This window comes from Mauremys reevesii, linkage group 15 (assembly GCF_016161935.1).
Source record: "Mauremys reevesii isolate NIE-2019 linkage group 15, ASM1616193v1, whole genome shotgun sequence".
In the NCBI taxonomy this organism is placed as follows: Eukaryota; Metazoa; Chordata; order Testudines; family Geoemydidae; genus Mauremys; species Mauremys reevesii.
In genome coordinates this window covers 20,674,177-20,699,690 of record NC_052637.1, presented here as the reverse complement: position 1 = coordinate 20,699,690, position 25,514 = coordinate 20,674,177, and the positions used below count along the sequence as shown (strand labels likewise).

Below are 25,514 nucleotides of genomic sequence, written 5' to 3'. Positions count from 1 at the left end.
TACGTTGAACAGCATAGGTTTCAATACAGATCCTTGGAGGGACCCCACTGTTTAACTCACTCCTTTCTGAAAACTGACCATTTATTCCTACCCTTTGTCTCCCATCTTTTAACCAGTTACTGATCCATGAGAGGACCTTTCCTCTTATCCCATGACAGTTTACTTTGCTTCAGAGCCTTTGGTGGTCCTGCATCAGTGAAGGGAATGGACTAGGTGACCTCTCAAGGTCCCTTTCAACCATACATTTCTATGATTCTATGATACTCTGACACAGCATGACAGTACTGTGTTGTGACATGTCAGCACAACATCAAAACCATTGTGATAAACAGGTTACACTGGTGACACTGGCAACCCCAGGTATTTAACACTGATCATTTGCAAGTCTGTACCTGGAATGCTCTTCCATCCTGCAACTCTCTGATGGCAGCCCTGGACACTGAGTCCTGGGGATGCATGGAATGGTTCTTTGTCCTGGGTTATTGTCTATGCACAATCCTGGAATCATGGGACTAAGAGAAGGGTTTGGCCATTTTAGGGTGCTTATAGTTAGACACATAAAAGACCCAATGTAAAAATGTCAAAAGTGCCTAAGTCAGTTGAAATCCTAAGTCCCACTTTCAAAAGAGACTTAGGCACTCAAACATTTCTTACAACCTGGACCTATCTCCCAGGGAAATCAATGGGAATGAGGCACCCCAAGAGCTTTAAAAATCTGGGCCTTAGACACTTTTGGTCATGCTTAGGCTCTCATGCACCTAAGTCACTTTTGAAAATGTTAACTCTACTCTCGCTGAATCCACTCCCTACCCACTACATCGTAGAGGCCCCAGAAAAATGCCATATCAGATATTATACCTGGTCTTTTGACCAATTGGGAAAGATAAGTGGATGTTAGACAATATGCCTAGCAGAGCACAAATGATCTAGTAAGCCCTTTTCTCCCTTATTGCTGTGGTGCTATAATTAGTCTGTACCTGAATGGTGCTTCTTTGCGAAATCTCTCTCTGAATTTCTGCTGTTCCACATCAAAGGCTGCACAGTTCTTGCGAATCACTGTCACTTCATTGGCCTGCAAAGAAGCCACTTGCTGTTTCACAGTTATCGCCAGCTTCTTTATATTGTTCCATTTTTCTGGCAGCTCCTGCAAGCAAGCATTAAATGTTGGCCGACGGTATGTGCCACTTGACATAACATGTATCTGACTTGTTTATGGATAGTCCCATGCTGGAAAAATACCAGATTTTCTCTCTTACACAATCAAGAGGGTTTTGCCATGATATAAAGCGCAAACACATGACTGGGGGTAAAATAGGAAATGAATTTTCAGCTTGGAAGATAAATGAAGATTTTTACCCCTTTTGAAGGTGTAAACCCTCTTCCCTCCTGAAATGTCCTGCCACATTTTCTATACACACCCGAATCCTGTGGAATGTGGACAGCCCAGACAGAGGTGACTCTAAATCTCGCTCCTAGGGTACATGAAGGCTGATGTACAAAACCTCTTGCTCCTAGGGTACAAAAAATACTAATCCTGATTCAAAGTCCAGCTGGCTCTTGTGCATCCCCTGAGAGTGGATGGAAGCAGGAAGATGCGCTCAACAGGTAAGCTGACCTTTTCAACTTAGTTAAAAATGAAGACTGGATGGTTCTATAATAGATGCTGTCCCGTCCCCTCTTAGAACACAAGAGGGAAAGGTGGTTATAGTCAAAGGACCTGTCTGGAGAGGTTCCTAGGGTAACATTTTCAAACTTGGGTACTTAATGTTACCGTCTAAATAAAAATGGCCCAATTTTCAGAGCTCCCACGAACATCACGGGAAGTTGTGGATGCTCAGAACCTCTGAAGTCCAAGACACTTTCATTTAGGTGCCAAGGAAAGAAGCTTCACAGGGCAGGCTCTTCATAAGCTGTGTATTTGTCCTGGGAAGGGACTTCCTTTGTCTTTCATTAAAAACTACAGGTCAGAGCCTCTGCCAGCATACGGATCAGTGTTGTGACCTGAGTCGTCCACATATTTCAATTCCTCTCTTCCCTACCAGTGCTCTCAGAAGAGTGGTTTCTTCCCCTAGACCATTCACAGTCTGTAACAAAAGAAACTTTTCAGCTTGTTTTTGTGGCTGTTCACTTGGGTCAGAAGAGTAACTGAAAGTCGCCAGTGCTTGCCAGGAGAGAAAAAAATGTCTGGGATGAAACTCAACACGTTCAGAGGTTGCATTCAGTTTGGATAGTTACCCAGACCTTCCAAATGGGAAAATCTCCTGGCAACTGGCTTGCCCACCACAGCAGTCCCAAAGCTTCCTACTTTCAGCTCTGAAAGAATCCTTGAAGAGTTCCATCTCTTATGAGGATACTTCGCTCTTTCCACTTCCTTTCCCAACTGAAACCACAAGGGGGGAAGTAGCAAGAAAAAGGCAAAATTCAAGCAGAGCTTCAGCCCACTTCTTACTTTATCAGAAACAGCTGTCTGCCCTCTCCTTCAGTTAGACTCTATCCATTTATATGGACTGTTCATGCATCAAAAAGCATAAGATCTAGGTTCCTCAAGACAGCAGAAGAGAGCATTATATAAAGGATCTTATTTGCCTCTATTTCTCTTGCTGTATGTGGAAATAAAGATACTGAGTGGATCTCTATGTAACTGCATGGAGCTGATAAGTTGCTGGACAGAAAAAATGCTTCCCCAGTTCTACTCCTAAGGATAGCCTTGGTGTTTTAACTCCCCTGCAACAAATTTCGTTGCTCAAATTTACTTACAAAATCAGAAGCGCTAAAATCCAAGGAATTCCCAAGGTAAGGCAACTGTCACACCCAACAAAACTCCACCTATAATGCTTAACTGAAATCCTCCTTCCACAAAGGCACATTATGAGGAAGGTCGGCTTTAACCTAAAAACCTGCACCGGGGCCCCAGGAATATTAACAACTGGACTTTGTAATATGCCTCTGATTTTGTATTTTTTCCATTTTAACAGGATCTAAAATATTTCTCATGCCCCCATTACCCTGGTAACTGAGCACCTCACACCTCAATGTACTTCGCCTCACAACATCCCTGTGAGGTATGGAAGGATGACACAGAGGGAACTGAGGCCCAGAGACTAAGGGCCAGACTTTTAAAGGTATTTAGGCATCAAAAGATGCAGCTCAGTGCCTAGTGAGATTTTCAAAAGCACTCGCTGCCTAATGCCAAGGTCTTTTGCCCAAGGTCACACAGGAATCGTGTGGCAGAGGTAGGAATTGAATGCCAGTTTCCTGACTCTTAGGCTAGTTCCCTAAACAAGGGACTACCCTTTGTAACAAGAACATAAGAATCGCCACACTGGGTCAGACCAATGGTCCATCCAGCCCAATACCTCATCTTCCAATGGTGGTGAATGCCAGATGCTTCAGAGGAAATGAACTGACCGGGGCAATTACTGAGTGACCCATCCCATGTTGTCCAGTCCCAGTATCTGACAGTCAGAGGCTTAGGGACACCCAGCACATGAGGTTGCATCCAAGCACTAACACCCTAAACACTCCATAAAGTAATTAACAGATCTAGCTGAACACGTGTTCTGTTCTTACAGAGCGTGTGCTGTCCATCTGGGGAGGGGCACTGCATCGTTCACACATAACAATGGGCTAAATCTCTGCTGTAATTGACAATCTTGATGTAGCTTTATTCAAGGAATTGTGATGGAACATCCACAATAGATGTTCAGCCACTCAGCTATCAAAATAATCTGCCCACTGAGGCCTATTGATTACTGAGCCCTGGTACTTAACATTCGTTAATAGACACTGATCACTTTCTTTTTAGGTGTCTAATATTTTGCGGTTTTGTGTATTGATCATAAGTTTTCACCAACCTCTAGTTGCTTATACACTTCATCTGTAAGTTCTTGCTCATATATCTTCAGTAGCTCAATTGTTTGCTTCAAGGGTTCAAACATCTCATCCGTGCTGCTCTGTCTTTCTTTAACAGCCATAAGCTGACCCATAATCTCCACCAAACCATCATAATCTCCTTTTTCAACCTCTTTGTTCAAACCTCTATCAGCAATTTTTATAAATTCTTCAAGATCAGCCAAGCTAAATAATACAAAACAGGAAAACACACAGTGAGAGCAGTTTATATAAAACGATTACTCACCTTCTCATAACTGTTATTCAAGATGTGTTGTTCCCGTCCATTCTAACCAGGTGTGCACATGCTGCATGCACGACAGCCAGAAGATTTTCCCCCTAGCAGTATCCATAGGATCAGCCTGGGTGCCCCCTAGAATCGTGCCTTCATAGCGCCCAATATAGGGCCCTGCCGACCCAACCCGCCTCCCCTCTCCACACACACAGTTCCTTCTTGATGGATACTCCGACAGAGGGGTAGGAGAGAGGGTATTGGAATGGACACGAACAACACGACTCAAAGAACAACAGTTACAAGAAGGTGAGTAACCGTTTTTTCTTCTTCAAGTGCTTATTCATGTCAATTCCAGTCAGGTGAATCACAAGCCCAAGTTCAGGAGGCAGGGTCGGAGTTGTCCTCTGATTGGAGTACTGCTCTACCAAAGGCCATGTCGTCTCTGGCCTGCTATGTAATCGCATAATGTGCGGTGAGAGTGTGTATGGAGGACCATGTCGCTGCCCTGCATATATCCTGGATAGGAACCTGAGCCAGGAAAGCTGCTAAACAGGCCTGTGCCCTAGTGGAGTGTGCAGTGATTGGAGGGGCAGGCACTCCTGCCAGGTTATAGCACTCTCGGATGAGGTGGATGGAGAAAACAAATCCCACATTGCTCAGTGTAACCACCTGGATGGAGCCCAATGGAGATGGGGCAGACAAGCCTTTGTTACCTGTGTGTCACACGGTCAATGAGATGCTGTTTAAACATCAGGCTCCACCGTTTGATGACATTCAGCAGGGATGCTTTGAAGGGCCGAGCATCGATTTTCATCCAACTGTCAAAGATGTTCACTGGTTCCAGGCGGTTGACTTCATCATAGATTCTCTCGTAGGAGTCAATTTGCTCCCTGAACTGCTGTAACGTAGGTGGGCTCTCTGGGACTCCACTGTCCGCATGGGCTTCAATTTCTGCTGCAGTCAGGACGTGCCCATACAACAGGAACTGGCGTATGAATTCCTTCCTGTCATCCCCATAGAGGTAAGAGTAGTGGTCAAAGGAGTTGCGGTAATCACTGCAGGTTGACATCGTGTTCTGCACACGCTCCAGGAGGCTGTGGCGCATGTCAGCTAAGTCACCCATGTCCTCCATATCAGCCTGGGAAATGACAGAGAGGCTTTGTGAGTGGATGCTGATCCAGCGCACACTTTCCACATTACTGCACAATAGGAGAACATGCACTGGGGCAAGAGACCTGATAGTGAGGGAAAACACTGTGCTCAGCCAGCCTGGGCACCAGGGACGAGATCCGGTAGATGTCATTGAGGAGTCCTTCGACCATGTCATAGAAGCCGTCGTTAGCACCAGGATCCAGCGAGGGATGGAATACCAAATCAGGGATCACCAGATCCAGCCGCACCTCAAACAGGGGAGCCAGGGCTGCCTTGGAATCTGACAGAGAGCAAAAGAGATGATGGGGTCCGGGCTTGGGTAAGACAAGAAGTGACTCTACTCCATCACCACGCCCCTCACCCAAGGGACACTAGAGCTGAATGAACAATTGATTTGTCAGTTCTGTGACCAAACAGAAAAATCTGAAAGAATTTTCAATTTGGATTGAGTCAAAACAGAAATTTTTCCATTTTCTTGCTAAAATGAAAAACCACATAACATATCCCATTTTGGGTCAAACAAAACATTTAAACTGACAAACGAGCTATTTTTCTTTTTTTTAAATTAATCTAGGCTGATACTTTTAACAAAAAAATCATTTTTCTCACATGAAACAATTTGCCAAATCCAGCCTGTGTTTCACAAATCATTTTGGTTGACCTGAACCTGTGTTGTTCAGCGGATAAACTATTAGTCTGAACAATTTTGCCCAGTCCTGCGGGACGCACACAGTGAGGAGCAGCCATTCCATCCACATGGGATGATTTGCAGGATTGGAATGTTAGAATCTCTGCTTATAACCTGTTCAGAAAGGGAAGAGTGAGCACAAGAGATGCGGGAGGCGGCATGCTACATTACAGACCATTACCTGGTTTAGAGTCATTGACAACTCAGAACCACAGGCTTTTGAGTGCGTATTGATCTATATACCAAACCCCAGGAGGAGACACTGGTAGGAGTCTTTACAGACCAACCAATCATGCCAGAGAACAGAATGAGTCACTTCTGAAACATCTGTCTGGAATGGGTGGAAAGAAACATTATGTTGTCAGGTATGTGACAAACCCCACACCAGACAGGGTTCAAGAGCAACCCCAGGTCCAACAGTAGCCAGTGCCAGGTGCCCCAGAGGGAATGAACAGAACAGGTAATCATCAGGTGATCCATCTCCTGTTGCCCACTCCCAGCTTCTGGCAAACAGAGGCTAGGGACACCATCCCTGCCCATCCTGGCTCATAGCCGTTGATGGACCTATCCTCCAGGAACTTATCTAGTTCTTTTTTTAACCCTATTAGTGTCTTGGCCTTCACAACATCCTCTGGCAAAGAGTTCCACAGGTTGACTGTGTGTTGTGTGAAGAAATACTTATTTTGGTTTGTTTTAAACCTGTTGCCTATTAATTTCATTTGGTGACCTCTAGTTCTTGTGTTATGAGCAGTTGAGGGTTGCTGTGGAAGGACAGCACACAGGCTGCTCCTATGAGGGGCAAGAAATCTGCCTCAGACCAGTGATTGTATGGGGACTGTGGCCTGCTGGAGCCCTTGAGAAGAGGGTAGCCCTGGACTGGGTGGTTCTTACACAAGAGCCTGGGCACCAGTTGCTAAGCATGAGGACAGGCCGTCATAGCTGGGGGCCTGCCTGCATGGAAGGGGCATGAGGCAGAGCCCAGCTGGACTGAGGATTCTTTTGCTCAGTGCATTTATTGGATTTGGACTAAGGGACTCTGTAACCTCAGAAGGGATTAGATACATTCAAGGGGCTGGGCTCTCTGGGGCTGAGTAGGCTGATGATTGTTGTGAGGAAACTGAGGCAGATCTGCCACATCACCACATCCAACCACAAAGGGGTGCACTGGAACAGCACTTCTGTGCCAGGGAACTTCAGTTGGGGAGATATATGATGATGGTCTCTTGCAGCCAGTAGTAAAACATCACTGGAGTTTCTCCACAAAAAGTGTTGATCCCAACATGATGTAACTCTATTTTGAATATCATTATAAAGGATAAAGATAAATGAATCACTGAACGGGAAGTTGGTGGTTTCCCAAGGACCAGTGATCATGACCTGATTACATGCATTATGGGCAAACAGAGGACAGTTCCAACCAGTAAAATGAATAGCTGATGCTTCAAAACACCTAATTTCCCCATGCTGAGAAAATTTAGAAGTGAAACTGACTGGAAGAAAACATTTAGACAGAAAAATGTGAATGAAAATTGGGCATTCTTAAAAAAAGAGTTTATTAGGTTCCACAATCAAGAAAAGTTTCACAAAACTGTGGCTAACAGCCCATCCTCTCCAGTGATGAATTGACGATGGCAGCAATTATTAATAAAAAAGCAACAAATAAATATAAAAAAGCAAATATACAGCAATTAGTATAAATTACAAGTTATGAAGTGTAGAATATTGATAAGGGAAACTAAAAACATCAGGGAAAAAATCCATGGCTGGAAAGACCAAGGACAAAAAGGAGGTTTTTAAATAAGTATATCAGGAACAAAAGAAATCCTAACAATGGCATAGACTCATTACTAGAAGGTGATGGCAAAATTATTAATGATGCAGAAAAGGCAGAAGTGTTTGTTCTGTACTTGGAAAAAAGCAGGATGATGTACTCATATCAAATGAGGATGATGAAGAATTTACCAGCCAATTAGTAACTAAGGAGGATGTTAAGAAACACCTACTAGGGATAAACATTTTTAAATCAGTAGGCTCAGATAACTTGCACCCAGGAGTCTGAAAAGAGTAAGATGAGGAGATTTCTGGCCCACTGACATTAATCTTGAATAAATATTGGAACACTGGGGAAATTCTAGAAGACTGGCAGAGTGCTAATGTTGTGTCAATATCCAAAAAGGGCAATTGGGATGACTGGGGCAACCATACGCTGGTTAGTCTGATATCAATCCTGGGCAAAGTAATGGAAAAGATGATACAGGATTCAATTGATAAAGAATTAAAGGATAGAAATATACTTAATGCCAGTCAACATGGTTTTATGGAAAATTCTTCAAGTCAAACAAATCTAATTTCACTTTTTGATGAGATTACAAGTTTGGCTGATCAAGGTAACTGAGTAGACTTTGACATTCTTAGACTTTTATAAGACATATGACTTAGTACCGCATGCCATTCCGATTAAAAAAATTGCACTATACATCATCAGGAGAGCACACTGAATAGGGGTGTTTCTAGTGGGGCTCTGCGGGGATCGATACTAGGCCTGATACTGTTCCAGATTTTCATCAACAATATGGAAATAAATATAAAATCATTGCTAATAAAATGTGTGGATGACACAAAGCCTGGCAATGTGGTAAAGAATAATGAGGACAGTGCAGAAATACAGAGTGATCTGAGTCACTTAAAAAATGGGCCCATTCAAACAAACTGTGTTTTAATACAGCCAAATGCAAGCTTGCACGTCTAGGAACAAGGAATGCAGCCATCCCTGCTCAATGAGGGAACTGCATCCTGGAACACAGTAACACTGAAAGGATTCAGGGTCATGATGCACAAGCAACTGAACATGAGTTCCTAGTGTGACGCTGTTGCAAAAAGAGTTCATGCAATCTTTGGATGTATAAACAGGGCAGTAGCACGTAGGAGTAGAAAGATGATTTTTACTTCTTCATACGGCACTGTTAAGACCAATACTGGAATACAGTATCTAGTTCTGGTGTCCACATTTTTAAAAGGATGTTGAAAAATTGGAGAGGGTGCAGAAAAGAGCCACATAAAGGATTTGAGGCCTGAAGAAAATGCCGTGCAGTGAGAGACAGAGAGCTCAGGCTGTTTAGTTTACCAAAAAGAAAACTGAGAAGTGACTAGATTACAGTATAGAAGTGCCCTCCCGGGAAGGAAATACCAGGTACTTAAGGGCTCTTTAATCAGGCGGAGAAAGGCAGAACACGAGCCAATGGCTGGAAGCAGAAGCCAGACAAAGTCCAATTAGAAATAAGGCACCTTATTTTAACCGTAAAGGTGATTAACCATTGGAACAAACCGCCCAGGGAAGTGGTGGATTCTCCATCGCTTCAAATCCCATCTGTAAGAGATGCTTTAGCCAAACACAAGTTACTGGGCTCAATACAGGGTGATTGGGTGGAATATAATGGCCTGTATTATGCAGGAGGTTAGAAAAGATGATCTAATGATCCCTTATTAATCACAGAGAGGAAAGTACCTGGCATGGCAAACGCTGTGAAGAGATGAACAGAATTCACCATATGTTCATAGCAGGCAGAAGAAATACACTTTACTTGTGTCATCTCTGTGCAGCACAGGTTCTGGGTTGGGTGACTGGGACCAGTCCCCCTTGTGGGCCAGGTCCCTTATTCCATTTGACCAGTCACAAATTGGGCCCTTGAGCCACTCCTGGATGTGAAAGAGGGTGTCACGCAGTGCCTGGGTCCTTTGCAGATGGGAGAGAGGCTCTAACTGGTGCCAGCACCACTCAGCAGAGCTGGGATCAGGACTCTAAATTACATTGTCCATCATCTCGTTAATATTTGGTGTGGTGCTCTCCACCCCCAGCCCGTTAGCACTGATCTGCTCCACAGATTTACCTGCCTCCATTCAGCTTATGTGAGGGCTCCACACGTTATTGGGCTTCTCAAACACGTGCTGTGACTAGCCAGCCCATGGTGATGCCAATGGTACACTGTAAGCACAGAGGCAGACAGAAAAAGAGCATCTACTGGCTTCCAGGGAGAGTGTGGAACAGAAATCAAGCAACACAGTGCTATTACTCTTCCTCCCTCTGTGCTGTGTTCCTCCAGATGTGAGCCACAGCCCGGTCATGCCTGGGTCTCTTAGGGTCACAAAGGATATGCTACACTGCAATTAAACATCTGCAGCTGGCCCATGCCAGCTGCTCGGGCTGAATGCCAAGCCTGAATAGCTATACAGCAATCTTATAGTCCCACAGCCTGAGCCCCGCGAGCCTGAGTCACTGACATGGGCCAGCCGCAGGTGTTATGTGGCAGCGTCGGCATACCTGTAGCTAACAGAAACCACGTACATGTGAAGACTCTCAGTGCAGCCTGGAGTCATTCCCAGGAGCTCTGACAGGGCAGCTCAGCACACAATGACGTCTGCTCTTGCTGCACAGCAAAACTGCACTCCTTGTCCAGCTGCCTCCCTTCTGCCCAGACACAAACATCTCCTAGCCATGGACCGCAGGTCAGGACATTCCGGCTACACACAAGCAATGGAAACCTCGCTGAGAGCAGAGAGGGGAAACCAGCCTGGCCTGAGAAAGGACAGCTCTGTTACCTGTGTTTTCCAGGAGGTATTTGAGGGAGCACTCAATAGCATTAAAGAATCCATCCAAGATAATTTCATCCACATAATCAACGTACGCTTTCCAAACTTCGGAGGTGGGGTCTGCGGCGAACAGACTCAGGTTTTCCTGAAAAAAAATGGAACTCACCATCAAACACAGCCAGACTGAATTCGTCTCATGGTAGAATGACCCACTGGACCATTATTAAAAATGATACAAATTAATACAGCGAGATTAAGCAGGTTGATAGTGTTTAGAAAGTTAGAGAGCAGAGAGGAAGGATGGTCTAGCAGTGAAGGTGATAACCTAGCATACAGGTCCCCTGGGTTCTGTTCCCTCCTCTAATATAAGACTTGTGTGTGACCTTGAATAAATCATTTAGTCTCTCTGGACCGGAGTTCCCATCTGCATGATGGGGCTAATAGCACTGCCCTGCCTCACAGGGGTGATTCAGATTGCTCTGTCTGACTGCACTGTCACACCCCACCCCACCCCAACACACCTTGCAGGATCCCTGGGTCCTACACACACCTATCACAACATGTTCCAGCGCATTACATGCCCCAATAACAACTATATGGGTGAAGTCAGACAATCACTCTACTGTCAAATGAACTCACACAGAAAAATGATAAAAGACAAAAACACCATGTCACCCATGGGCGAACACAATTCACAAAATGATCACTCTATACCTGACCTCTCAGTCCTCATCCTTACAGGAAACTTGAACAGCACCTTCAAAAGCTGAGCCTAGGAGTTTAAATTCATAACTTTGCTAGACAGTAAGAATCATGCTCTTCATAAAGACACTGAATTTATGGTTTATTAAAACAATGTGTAACCCCCTAACTCCCCTTTTTGTCCTATGACTGCAGAGGTGTTAATGGGCCAATTCACCTTGAATGGTCTCTTAGAAAATGTGCTAACTACTTATGGGAAGCAATCTGTTCCACCATTTATTTAGCTAGGACACTAGTACCTTTCCCAGAGCTAAAGAAGAGCTCTGTGTAACTTGCAAGGTTCTCTCTCTCATCAACAGAAGTTGGTCCTATAAAAGATTTTACCTCACCCACTGTCTCTCTAACCCTACGGTTCTCAAACTATGGGTCAGGACCCTATTTTAATGGGGTCACAAGAGCTGGTCTTAGACTTGCTGGAGCCTGGGGCTGAAGCTGAAGCCTGAGCCTCACCGCCCAGGGCAGTCAGGCTCAGGCATGCTCAGGCTTCGGTCTCCCCTCATATAGTAGTTCTTGTTGTCAGAAGGGGTTGCGGTGCAAGTCCGAGAACCCCTGACCAAAAGCACAGTGTTGCATTTGCTACAGAGGGAAATAAGGGAAGCTAAAATCGACACAGGTGACTTCCAGTAGAATTACTCAGGGGAAGGGACCTTTGTTTCATGTTTTCTATTTTACTGCCATATCACGCTCTGTGCCTTTTTCTCCATGTTATTAGTGCCTTGATTTTAATGCTGCCGCTTTTGAATCTGCAACAGATTTATGAGCAGTGAAGAATATTTCAGCCAATATAAAGACTCCTAGCAAATATCCAAAGGAGGATCATAGGGATGCAGGCACATTAGAGGAATTCCTTGCCACAGGCTCAGTGTTCGGATGGGGAGGTGATGAAAAGAGAGGGGCTTAGCACTGAAAACTTCCCTTACGCATTTATATACCTGAACTGGGCCCACATCATAGAATCGTAGGACTGGAAGGAACCTCGAGAGGTCATCTAGTCCAGTCCCCTGCACTCAAGGTAGGATTAAGTAGTATCTAGACCATTCCTGACAGGTGTGTCTCTAACCTGCTCTTAAAAACCTCCACTGATGCAGATTCCACAACCTCCCTAGGCAATTTATTCCAGTGCTTAACCACCCTGAAGGTCAGGAAGTTTTTCCTAATGTCCAACCTAAACAGCCATTGCTGCCAGTTAAGTCCACTGCTTCTTGTCCTATCCTCAGAGGTTAAGGAGAACAATTTTTCTCCTCCCTCCTTATAACAAACTTTTTTGTACTTGAAAACTGTCCGCTCTCAGTCTTCTCTTCTCCAGACTAAACAAATCCAACTTTTTTCAATCTTCCCTCACAGAACATATTTTCTAGACCTTTAATTATTTTTGTTGCTCTTCTCTGGATATTCTCCAATTTCTCTACATCTTTCCTGAAAGGTGATGCCCAGAACTGGACACAATACTCCAGTTGAGGTCTAATCTGTGAGGAGTAGAGTGGAAGAATTACTTCTTGTGTCTTGCTTCCAACACGCCTGCTAATATATCTCAGAATTATGTTTGCTTTTTTTGCAAGTGTTACACTGTTGATTCATATTTAGCTTGTGATCCACTATGACAGCCAGATCCCTTTCCACAGTACTCCTTCCTAGGCAGTCATTTCCCATTTTGTATGTGTGCATCTGATTGTTGCTTCCTAAGTGGAGTACTTTGCATTTGTCCTTATTAGAGTTGCTAAGTGTCTGGTTTTTGACCGGAACACCCAGTCAAAAAGGGACCCTGGCAGCTCCGGTCAGCACCAGAGTGGAACTCCAAGCGATTCCCAGAAGCAGCAGCATATCCCCCACTCCAGCTCCTAGGCACAAGGGCAGCCAGGAAGCTCTGCGCACTGTCCCCAGCACCGGCTCTGTAACTCCCATTGACCGGGAACTGTGGCCAATGGGAGCTACGGAGGCAGTGCCTGTGGATGGGGCAACGTGCCAAGCCACCTGGCCATGCCTCCACCTAGGAGGCAGAGGGGGGGACATGCTGCCACTTCCAGGAGCTGCCTAAGGTAAAGCACTGCCCAGAGCCTGCACCCCTCAAGTCTCCTGCTAGCATTTTAACCAATGGACTAAAACCACAATGTAGGCAACCTCCTCTGGTCAAAGGAGCAGAGACTATTCTGGTTCTGGGAACTGCAATTACAAATTCTAGGGAAGTAATTCAAAATGTGCAAGTCAAACAGTTGATTAAACAGCTCAACAGCACTACATAGAGATTCAGAGTAACAGAAAATATAACATTTAGAAAAGCAGAACAAAGACTTTGGACTGTCTTTCAGCAGACTTGCCAGAAGGAGTGGGGGCTGTTCCACTTGCATTAATTTAGTAGTTAAATCTGAGTCGATTTGACACTTGAAATGCGAGCCTCCTCCCTGAGCCATAAAATCATTTAAAGTGCCTGCTCTGAAATCTAATCACCAGGTGCCAACAGAATTTCTGACCTCAGAACAAACTCTGCTTATTGTATGTTTATTGTTACTGCTTTTAATGCTTGGAGAGCAAGTGAGGGCAGAATTCGGGAAGGCAATGGAAATGATGGATTTGGGGTTGTGGAGCCACATGCTCACTGAGCGGACGGGGCATAAAACCGACTGCAGTATTGCCAACAGTAAGCATCCAAAACCAGGAGTCAGGCCCCCCACAATCATGAGAATGGCTGAAAACTCATGAGATTCTTTATATCGGCTTTCTGGATTTTGGTCTTTACTCAAACTTTTCTCCAGAATCATGAATACTAGAAACTTAGTGGGAAGAGAAGCAGGCTCTATGGACAACCAATAGCCCCCAGCAGCATTCTCTATCTGCTCTGTAGCATGGTAAAGCTATGCCAATACTCTCTTCACCTTCACCAGTGTATGGATTCTCAGCCCCGACTCTTTGATGAGGTTGTAGCGCTTTTCTAGCCGTTCAGGCCGGTCCTCCAGACTGAGTACGTTTTCCCTTTTTCCATCTTTCCTCTCAAAAATTGGTGAGACCCACGACCTCATGATGCTTTGAATCTCCTCGACATTGTCCTTGGCTTTCTGGATCCTTCGCTCAAGGTCATGAACGCTCTCGATCACCGTGGAGATGTGATCCCACAGGCCTTTTCAACAAATAAAGAGGGTTTGCTCAGGTTGTCAATGCTACAGATGTCTGCCGACATAGCTAGGTGGGTGAAAAGAGGTGTGATCCCTGCCTGACACAGGTGTTCTGGTGGAAGCCCCTAGTGTAGACACAGCTGTGCCGGCAGAAGCTGCACTTTTACTGGCATAGCTTGTTTCATGTGGGGCATTGGAATAAGCAGTACCAATCGAAGTGCAGCTTTGCTGATACAAGCTGCATCCACTCCAGGAGTGCTTAGCTGGTACCATAGACAGGTGTCACTCTAGCAGCGAAGTGCTCCTAGTCAAGACACTGCCTCAGCATTTTCATAGCAATTCACCTGGACTTGCTGATATTCTCAGTTTGGATTCTGTTAGGAAATGCTTCTGAATTTCCCTTATGGTCACACAAGTCCCCCAGGACCACTGCATAGGTCCCAATGTGGGGCAGAGCTAGTCCTGAATGCCAGGCACCACCAAGCCTCTTGTCACAAGCAAGAGGGTCGTTGGTCTCCCCTCAAGAACTCACAATAAAGGCACCCTGTTACCCCTGGTTTCTGCCAACAGCACTGTCCACGTTCCAGCCAGCCAGGCCCTGCTTCCCAGGAGTGGGAATGCCCCTCTGACCAGAGCTCTGCTGGAGAAGCAGTGAGGCATGGGGGACAGAGTATCTTCTGTGTGCAGGGTGTCACTGAAGTATCAAAGACAGGGCAAACCCCAGAGCCATGAGGCCAGGCCAGATGTACAGGGGAGAAGAGGCTTAACAATGGTTCTCCTACCCCAACACTGCCCCTCCCCAGGCTCACTCTTGCTGTGCTCCCTCCTGCCCACATCACAGCCCCTCAAAATTCCCCCCTCTCCCATCCCTCGCACAGAGGAGCCAGTTAGGATTGCCAACTTTCTAATCACAGAAAACTGAACATCCTTGCCCACCCCCTGCCCCAAGGCCCCGTCCCTGCCCCATTCCTTCTCTGAGGCCCCGCCCCCACTCACTCCATCCCCCCTCCCTCCATCACTCGCTCTCCCACCCTCACTCACTCATTTTCACCGGGCTGGAGCTGGGGTGTGAGAGGGGTTGAGGGCTCCAGCTGGGAGTGTGGGCTCTGGGGTGGGGCTGGGGATGAGGGGCTTGGGGTGCAGGAAGGGGCTCCAGGCTGAAGGCTCCAGGAGAAGGCTCTGGCGTGAGGCAGTGGGTTGAGGTGCGGTAGGGGGTGAGGGCTCCGGCTGGGGGTGCAGGCTCTGGGGAGGGGCCGGGGATGATCGGTTTGCGATGCAGGAGGGGGCTCTGGGCTTGGGGTGGGGGTGAGGGATTTGGAGTTTGGGAGGGGGACCCAAGCTGAGACATGGGGGTTGAGTGTGGAAAGGGGTGTGGGCTCCAGGCTGGGGGTGCGGGCTCCAGGGTGGGGCCAGAAATGAGGGGTTCAGGGTATAGGAGCGGGCTCTGGGCTGGGGCTGAGGGGTTTGGAGTTTGGGAGGGGGCTCTGGGCTGGGGCAAAGGGTTGGGTTGTGGGAAGGGTTACGGGCTCAGAGCTGGGGATGCTGGCTCTGGGGTGGGGCCAGAAATGAGGGGTTCAGAGTGAGGGAGTGGGCTCCAGGCTGAGGGTTTGGGTGAGGGAGGGTGTTGGGTCACAGGCTCCGGATGGCGCTTACCTCAGGTGGCTCCCAGAAGTGACCGGTATGTCCCTCTGGGAGCCGCACAGGGAGCCTGCCAGCCCTGCTGCACTGGCAGTGATGCCAGCCACACTTTTAATGTCCAGTCAGCGGTGCTGACCAGAGCCGCCAGGGTCCCTTTTTGACCAGGTATTCCGGTTGAAAACCAGACACCTGGAAACCCTAGAGCCAGTTCCACTGCCAGGGGATCCTGCACAGCCCCAGAAGTAGGGCTGGATTTGCCCCATGAGGCCCTCTGGTCACCACCATTGCCGCCAGCACATGGAACGCCCAGCACATGCTCAGCCCAGCATGCGGGCTTCTCCATCCCAGTCATCAGCAAGTACTTGCGTTTAGAGGCAGGTGACACAGGGGCTGACATGGGGAAGAAGCCATCCCAGGCTTTATGTTCTGTCTGAAGTGAGGCAATTTCTCAGCACCTGATCATCCCCCAAAGGTGGTTCTGCTTTGCAGAGTCATAAAAGCAAAAGTGCTTCTGGTCACCCCATGGATTTTTGGAAGAAAACCAAAGGGCATCTTCCACCAGTTCATCTTCAGTGGGAATATTCACCACCAGGAAACTGTTCTATTTGCACTTAAAATTAATGAGGTAAGAACCCAGGTAAAAGAATCCTGAGGTAATGGTGCATATGAACAGCCTGTGCATTATTAATCGCACTCTTTATTTCACTCTTCTAGAAAAAAATCTATTTGCTGCAGTGACCTTTCCTGGGAATAATCAGGCATCAGCGCTGCACAGGCTTTCCTGGCTCTAGAGGGGTTCAATCACTTTCCATTCTGGTGTCAGAGCACCATTGGGAGAGTGACCAACTGCCCCAGAAACCACCACTCTGGTATCCCCGAAAGCAGCACCTCCCCATAGCCATGGTTATCAGCACTGGGGAGAGCATACAGCAGGGTCTTGCTTTTCTTGTGTTTCAGCCACCAAACTGCTTTATATTTAGCAAATTAAAGAGGTCAGTCACAACAGCCCGTAAAACGGACCTCCTCCAATAGTAACATTGCTTTTCTCATGAGCTTTTAAATGTCCTTAAACACAAATCTATCAGTCTCCAGATCAGTCCCAGCTCCTTCTCCTCCTCCAGAAGCCACGGTGCCCAAGAAGGGAATGGATGGCCATAGTGGAAGAATGTGAGCACATGTCCATTTGAACACATCTGACCTCAGAATCCCAGCTGAGGAGCAGGAAGGCAATCTGCATGATTCACCTGCACCTCCCCAATCAGTGGGTTTGTGGACTTACCTTCTGTCTTCCAGTTCAGTGTCTCTTCTGCCTCTTTCAGCCTGGAGTCAATATCCTGCAGTTGCCTCTGTACCAGAGGGTATTCTACCTCGAGGACTGTCCTCAGGATCTTATTGTACGCATTTACCATCAGCTCCAAGTTAGCCACCAGCTGCCGGTACAACTCCTTGGAGGAGTAGATTTCTGCTGCTGTCTCAGGGATGCTCTCCACCTGGTTTGCCTCCAGATAACTCACTTCCCTGAGCACTGAAATCAGCTAGAAAACAACCAGTGCAGAGAGACTCATTGTGATGGGGTGTCCACCCCTACACAGGGCCTGAAGGGGTTAAGGTGGCCAGGTGGGCCAATTAACTGCCCAGGCTGCACTTGGAGGAGGAGCCAGGGAGCAGGGATTGATTAAAGGAGGCTCAGCTAGACAGAAGGAGGAGGGGCCTATATAAAGCCCAGGAGCTGAGGGCAGCAGGAGGCTGCAGAGTAGTCTGGAGTCACTCGCTGGGAGAAGGGAGATGTATTTGGAGCAATAGAGGCAAGTAGCCTACAGTTCTCCCTGGGAGGAGGCAGTTGTGTGACTGGAAAACTCAGAGAAGGGGAAAGAGCCAGAAGTTATGGCAAGGCTCAGGGAAAAGCCAGTAAGGGCCAGGATAGAACAGGCTTTTGCTGCTGACTAGAGGGCCCCTGAGCTGGAACCTGGAGTACAGGGCGGGCCCTGGTTCCCCGGACAGCCACTGGGGAAGTGGTGCAGACCAGACAGTGGAGAGCAGACGGCCTGGGACAGTTTGCCCAGGACAACTTTGATACCCCAGGAGGGGAAGACCATAGTGACCTGGCCAGAGGGCTGAGTAACGAAGAAGAAGTTGCAGCTCCTGGAGTGAGAGGGGCTACAGGTGAGAGAGAACAGGCGAATAGGCTGCCAGACTGTGCAGCACCTGGAAAACATTAATCCCCAGAGTGGCCAGAAGGAGGCACCCTAGTGGTGAGCAGACTCCATGGATTAATTGTTTCTTCTGATGACACCTACAGAACTGCAGTCCAGGGGCTGACACACTCACCTTCTCTCATTTAGCTGCCACTTTTCTAATTCTGAACATTTTATAGTTTTCAAAAGCAATAATTTTGGGGTGGCTTTTTACTTATATGGGAGCTCTTCTCTGACAAGTGACCCACAAAGCACCATGCTGAATGTCTCCTACCAATCTCTAAAAAATGTGCTTCGAGACCAATTAGAAAGATGTTTTTTCTAGCTGTCATCCCAGCAAATTCTTTGCAGCCCCTGAAAGCCATGCTGGGCTTTTTCCTTGTCAAACATCAACCCGGTGACACCTGTGCAACCTTCTCACCTTCAGAGAATTTGCACAGGTGTAACTCACTGGAACTTAGCAAACAATTTTCTTAATGATGCACAAAAAGGAATGGACTTGCGCTCCCGTCTTTGAGCTATGTGGGCTCTCTGATGCTAATGGGAATATCAGAAAACCAATGATAAAAACTGAGTTTTTTTTACCAGCAGATACAACTGTGAATGTCCAGAGAGAGCAGAACCCAAAACCTCTGCTTAGCCACATGGCCAGATTCAACACAAACTCAGTCCTCCCTGTAAACAAAATCCTCTTTCCCCTACCCCCAACTAAAAATACATCAGAGCCAGAGCCCCTTTTTGTACTTCATGGACCCTACCTGGATTTTCTGTTGAATCCATTCCCAGGGATATATCCTGTTTTGTACCACTGAAGAAACAGGTCACCCTAACACAGGGACAGTGAGTTCTTACAGTATGAAGCATGCGGGTTCCAAAACAGCTGAATTAGGATTTGTGTGTGAGGTACACAGGAATTTCCACTGGAAGGTTTCACTCTGAATGTGCTATTTAACAGGAGACATGGCCCAGGAGGAGGAGAGTAAATCCAAGTTGTCTGTCAGGGAATATGCTGCATGGTGCTGGGAATGCACTTTTAGCAGAGTGGGTCCAACACATTTTCTTAAACTGTCTTGAGCCCAGGGTAGCCCCAGTGAAATACAGTCATGTGACAGGGTGCAATATGCAGATCAAGGAAGAGTCTTGCAGTGAGATTAATTATCTTCATGTTTTACCTGTGGATCAAAATTGACTGCGATCAGCTTGGTCTCTGGATCTCGTCTGATAACTGGCTGGGTGAGGTTGTACTGTGATTTTTCGGACACTGTCTGGGACCAATCCTTATAGAGCTTCTCCTGATACCTAACAGAGACAACATTCATCAGGCATCTGCCAGCCAGCCACAGAGGCAGGTCTGAATGAACGATAAACCTACTTCACAACTCAGAAATATGAATGCATTTTAAGAGAAAATATCCCACAGCATTCCACAAAGACCAACCCACAAATACATGCATGAGGAAACTGAGGAAAATGCAAATCAGAAAGTCAAAAATTTCAGGTAAGATTTTTCAAAAGCACCTGAGTGATTTAGGAGACTAAGTCTCATTTTCAAAAGTGCCTCAGCACCAGATTTTCAAAGCTGCAGATCGGTGCCTGGTGGGATTTTCAAAAATGCCTAAGGATGTTGGGTGTTTAACTACCATCGATGTCACTATTGACAATCCCACTAGGTGCCTATCTGCATCTTTAGGCACCTAATACCTATGAAAATCTGGCTCTTGGGCACTTAGGAGCCTATGGGTATGTCTACACTTTGAGATGGGGGGATAATTCCCAGCCCAAGTACTACATGTACTAGTTCTGAATGAGCAAAAACAGCAGAGTAGCCACGACAGCGTGAACGGTGGGATGAGCTAGCCTCCCTGAGTACAATCCCATCAGAAGCGCTAGGTAGGCATGCACATAGCTAGCCCTTCCCACCTAGGGTGACCAGATGTCCCAATTTTATAGGGACAGTCCTGATTTTGGGGTCTTTTTCTTATATAGGCTCCTATTACCCCCAACCCCCTCTCCCGATTTTTCACATTTGCTATCTGGTCACCCTACTCCCACCACTCGTGCAGCCATGGCTACGCTCCTATTTTAGCATGTGCCGGTATGTCTCCTTGAGCTGGGAACCACATCCCCAGCTCAAAGTGTAGCTGCACACTACATTTCTTTGAAACCAATGGGACCTAGGCTCCTAAATGTTTAAGTTGCTTTTGAAATAGGGACTTGGGATCCTGGACTGTTCTGAGAGTTCTATCCCACATCATGACAGCTGGCATGGTTGAACCATTATTTGAACATTTCTACCTTAGGAGTAGGACACTGAAATCTGGAGTAGTCCTGAAGTCAGACAGCTGCTTTTCACTGTCCCATGAAACTCTATCTAGATTATGCCAAATTATATGCCATACAGTCTCATCATCTATGTATGTGCAGTTTGCACACCTACTGAAAGTCTATAGAAACACTTCAGCTTCTGCTAGGCCGTACTGCACATGCTCTTTGGCCCCAAGGAGACTCCTGCAGCATTCCCAAGACATCAAAGGGAGGCTGTAATTCCATACAAGGCACAGTCAAAAAGTTTCTTCCTCCTCCTTTCACCACCAAACCAAGGTTTGGCCTAGAAGCTTGGAGCATGGTGGGTGGCACCTTGATGGAATGAGCGTTCCACCAGTGAGAATTTCTTAATTTGGCCAAGGCTGGATTCTCAGTTAATTGCATTGCCAATTAACACATTTTTAAATGGTGAAATTTCACCCCAGTAACAAACAGCAAATCTTCATATTCTTGTCCCACATGAAAAGTCACAATTTTTGCAGAAAAATAGCCGGTTTTTATCCATAGTTAAAATTAATTTGTGTGGGAATCACTCCACAACTGGGGCAAAACCACAAGGTATTCTGAGTTTCGGGAAGCCGCTAAGGGAATGTTTTTTCCACATGGCTGAATTTCTAGTCCTTAGTTATCTGGGAAGTTGCTATGCCTGTCCCATCTGTCTGGAAGGTAAACATGGCAGGTGTACACACCTGGTTTTATTTGCACAATCCCAGGACTTGGGAATCTGTCACTAGCTAGACAGTAATGCGTGAAGGACTGGGCCAGGATAATGAGACATTGTGTGTGTTCAATGTCTAAGAGGAGAATGTAATGTCTGCTACCTGTACACTGGAGTGGACTCAACAGTGCTACCATGGCAGAGCTGTGCTGGGAAACATTGTCAAGAGATCCACACTCACTGCATCCGTCCTGAAGGGTCTTATTGGGATTCTTCACTACATTGATTTCATGTTGTAATTAAAACATCCACCCTTTTCATCATCCATTTAGGAGCCAGCTCTTCTAATAAGTCTGTATCAGGAGAGATCCTCCAAGGAGGCTAGCCCTGTATTTCCCCTTAGCTGATTAACGTCAGAAAGCGATTCTGTGATACACACCTGCCAAGTGAAAACCTCCGGAAAACAAGGCAATGCAGAGCAAAATAATACAATCACAGAAAAACAAAACCAAAGGCATCAGATTTAGAGATTACATGTGCTCAATGCAAGCTATAAAGTAACATTTTGGCTTGAAGCTAGGGCTCTGCTCCAATGCCCACTGGAGTCAACAGGCATTGCAGAAAAATGTGATGTCCAGCTGCATCAACCTCTTATAAGATCAGGCTAAGTGAACAGACTTACCTTTCCAGCAACTGTACCATGTCTTTGTACTTCTGTATCATTCGTTTTCCTTCAGGGGACTCCAGGCAGCTATCAGTGGAACAGAGGCAGCGTTACACAATGGATGGAAACTGTAGATTACTTCCTTGTTTCAAAACACATTTTTTAAGAGCATTTCATGCCATGGGCAGGTGCCTTTTTAACAATCCTGGAGTTTTAGATTCTATACATGTGCCTTCATTTAAGACTAAATCTGAGTGTATTTGAACTCTTCATGGCAGGGACAGTCTTTGTTCTGCATAACGGGGCCCTGGTCTTTGACAGAGGTCTCTAGGTGCTACAGTAATACAAATAATAATCACAGAAGATTTATCTGCCTTCTCTTCAATGTTTTTATACTGCTAACAGCTCAGGTTAAGTGCAATACCCGTGCCAATCTTAATGGAAGGTTCAGCACCCTTTTTTTGTTTGTTTGCTACTTTCTTTGTTTTTTTTAAAATACTCCACGTGGCCAATATGACACTTAGGAGCTCCCTGTGGCTGCCAGCATTGCAATTCTGCAATTCCCCCGTTTCCTGATTCTCCCCTTGACCTCTACCTAGCCTTATGCAGCACTATTGAGCACGGCAATGACCCTACCTCACCCCAGATGCCAGTGCCTCATGGAGCTCATGAGTGCCACAGCTCCTTGGCTCTCCTGCCTCCCTTTGCCCAGCAGAGCTGGACGGATTGCAGGCTCATGTCCCCAGCTTGGATTGCTCTGTACAATGTAGGACAGAGCTGTAGCCAGGGCCAGTGCAACCATTTAGGCGACCTAGGCGGTCGCCTAGGGTGCTGGGATTTGGGGGGGGGGGCGTCATTTTCTTTGGCAGCGACCGTGGCGGCCGGATCTTCAGCCGCCCCGGTTACCACCGGCATTTAGGTGGAGGGAGCTGGGGCAGGGGAGCGTGGGGAGGGCCGCCTGCAGCAAGCGGGTGATGGGGCACGCAGGGGAACTCCCCACCCTCGCTCACCCCTGCCCCGCCTCCTCCCCAAGCACGCCGTGACTGCTTCACTTCTCCCGCCTCCCAGGCTTGCGGCGCCTAAGCTGATTGGCACCGCAAGCCTGGGAGGCGGGAGAAGTGAAGCAGCGATGGCGTGCTCGGGGTGCTCGTGCGTGGAGCAGGGGTGAGCTGGGGCAGAGGGGGTGCCTCAGGGCGGAGGAGGGTAGCTGCTGCCAGGGCGGGTGCAAGGTGGAAGTTTCGCCTAGGGCACGAAACATCCTTGCACCGGCCCTGGCTGCAGCATTCCCATTTCTTCAGCTGCACTTTTGGTGGCTATGGGTTTTGCAGAGCACTCCCACAGCTGTTCTCTCTTTGTGATGCCTGGATCACTGTACTAACCAATGGCAGGTTTAGTACATAAGTCTTCACAGTTGGGACTTTTTAATTCACCTTTGTCCATGTTTTAGTTTTATTTAAATCCATGTGAAGTTTGAAAATCAAGATATTTTGTTAAACTAGAGAGAACCAAAGTAGTAAAATACTGAGCAAAATGTCCCAAGTCTCAGACTGAAGCGCTGATGGCTTGCAAATGGCCTTCAGACTTTAAAAAACCTTTGATTGTACCCTGGATGTAAACCCCAACCTCAACTCCTCAGCAGTCAGGATCGGGGAGAAAACCGAGCTCAGGAGCAGCTGCCTGGGTCCTGACTCGCCCTTCGGGATTGGGTGGGGGACAGGTGGGGGGCTGGGCAAAGCTGAGACTGAGAGGGCTGCGTAGGGGGCTCTCAGGAGTGCATGTAACTGAGGAGGGTGGGATGACCTGTGATACAGCCCTTGTTCCAAGCTGTCAGGACCGTGGCCCAGAGCACTGTGGGATTGCACTGGGCAGATTTTGTGCAACTACAGTGCCTGTGCTTTCCATGCACAACAGCTAGCACTGAAATGTCTTAAAGTGAACCACTGAGGGCTCAGGCATGTCATACAGCTATTGTATGGGACACACCTGGGACACGCTGGACGCACAGACGTGATGTGTTTCATGCAGTGTCCATGTGAATGCTCTCTAATGTAGATAGCCTGAGGGTACCAGTTCAGTGCTGTGCTGCAAAGTGACTGAATTCAGAGGGAGATTTTTTTCTTTACAAATATTCAGGTTTATCATCAAAAAATTTGAGATTTGTTTTTTTGATGAAAATCTGAAATTTTTTAAACAAAAAATATTTTTTTTCACAGAAGTTTGCATTGAGTTGAAAGGCCAGTGTCTGTCAAACAAAAGGTTTGGACCAGCTGTAAGTAAGGCCCAGAACTCCTTCACACAGATCACTGCGCAGTCACCATACAGGAAAAATATTCACCTATCATGTCAGGGCCAGACATGAACAAGGCTTCCTCACCCCAACATCAATGCCCTGAGCTAGTCAGTCCTCATCTTCCCTTTTTATTTTACCCTTATGAGCTGCAAGTTTGATACCACAGCCTCTCACCTACAGCTGGAGGGCAGGTTATAGCTGAGCTAAATGGAGTGAATGGAATCTGTATAAAATGCAGATCTGGCTTTTCTTCACGGTGTCTAGCATTTGCTGTGAAAGCTCCCAGGGAATGCAATGGATTTGGGTTATGTGTTTGGGGCAGTGGGTATGGGCTCCCATTCTCACCATGTTACTGTCTTTATTACTACAAACTAGTAGTATAGTTAGGATGGCAGCACACAGGCAACTGATACCAAAACACTGGCTGGAGCAATGGGAATGACTTTTATTAGAGGACTGTTTCCAAAATGCAGAATCATCACAGTTTACAATCCCTTCTAGCAAGAACCAGCAGCCAGAGTCACTCCACGCTCCAAGGTAATGCCGATGGAGTTCTTACAACCGTCATGAACCAAAACCATCTAACTCAGGGGTGGGCAAACTACGGCCCGCGGGCCACATCCGGCCCGCGGGACTGTCCTGCCCGGCCCCCGAGCTCCTGACCCAGGAGGCTCACCCTTGGCCCTTCCCTTGCCATCCCCCATCCCCCGCAGCCTCAGCTCGCTTGCTCCGCCGCTGGCACAATGCTCTGGGCGGCGGGGCTGCGAGCTCCTGGGGCAGCGAGCTGCGGAGCCCGGCCTGACCCAGTCTCTGTGCTGCACGGTGGCGGTGGCTGCGTGGCTGTAGCGCCGCCAGCCAGCGGTGCTCCAGGCAGTGTGGTAAGGGGGCAGGGGACAGGGGGCATTGGATAGAGGGCAGAGGAGTTCGGGGTGGTGGTCAGAGGGCGGGGGTGTGGATAGGGCAGAGGTGGGCAAATTACGGACCGCGAGCCACATCTGGCCTGCGGGGCCATCCTGCCCAGCCCCTGAGCTCCCAGCTGGCCCCGGCCCCTCCCCGGCTGTCCTTCCTCCCCCACAGCCTCAGCTTGCTGTGCTGGCAGCGCGGCATCCTGGCTGGCTCCAGGGCTGGGCGGCACGGTGCAGGGGCAGATTTACAAGTGAACACAGGGTGCCCTGGTAAAGGCCCCCCAACAACAGGGGGACCCAGGGCCGGGCACTCAGGCAACTCAACACTGGCTGCACTGAAATCATATGCAGGCGGGCGGTGCAGATGGCGGGAGCGCAGGGAACGCAGGCGGAGGACTCAGGGGGAGCACTGGGAGG

The 25,514-nt window shown here is 47.5% G+C and overlaps 1 protein-coding gene across 4 annotated transcripts in view; it reads right to left on the bottom strand.

Moving 5' to 3' along the window:
- Positions 1-25,514, bottom strand: part of DNAH9 (dynein axonemal heavy chain 9) — a 370,057-nt gene that overhangs the window by 309,986 nt on the left and 34,557 nt on the right. For all 4 annotated transcript variants that reach the window (XM_039501323.1, XM_039501326.1, XM_039501324.1 and 1 more), the window contains exons 10-18: positions 21,921-21,989; positions 19,428-19,554; positions 17,340-17,595; positions 14,186-14,427; positions 10,563-10,698; positions 5,362-5,558; positions 4,840-5,264; positions 3,855-4,077; positions 978-1,144 (exon numbers count right to left, since the gene is read on the bottom strand). In XM_039501323.1, the coding sequence (XP_039357257.1) occupies positions 978-1,144; positions 3,855-4,077; positions 4,840-5,264; positions 5,362-5,558; positions 10,563-10,698; positions 14,186-14,427; positions 17,340-17,595; positions 19,428-19,554; positions 21,921-21,989 (1,842 nt within the window). The remainder of the gene's footprint in view (positions 1-977; positions 1,145-3,854; positions 4,078-4,839; positions 5,265-5,361; positions 5,559-10,562; positions 10,699-14,185; positions 14,428-17,339; positions 17,596-19,427; positions 19,555-21,920; positions 21,990-25,514) is intronic.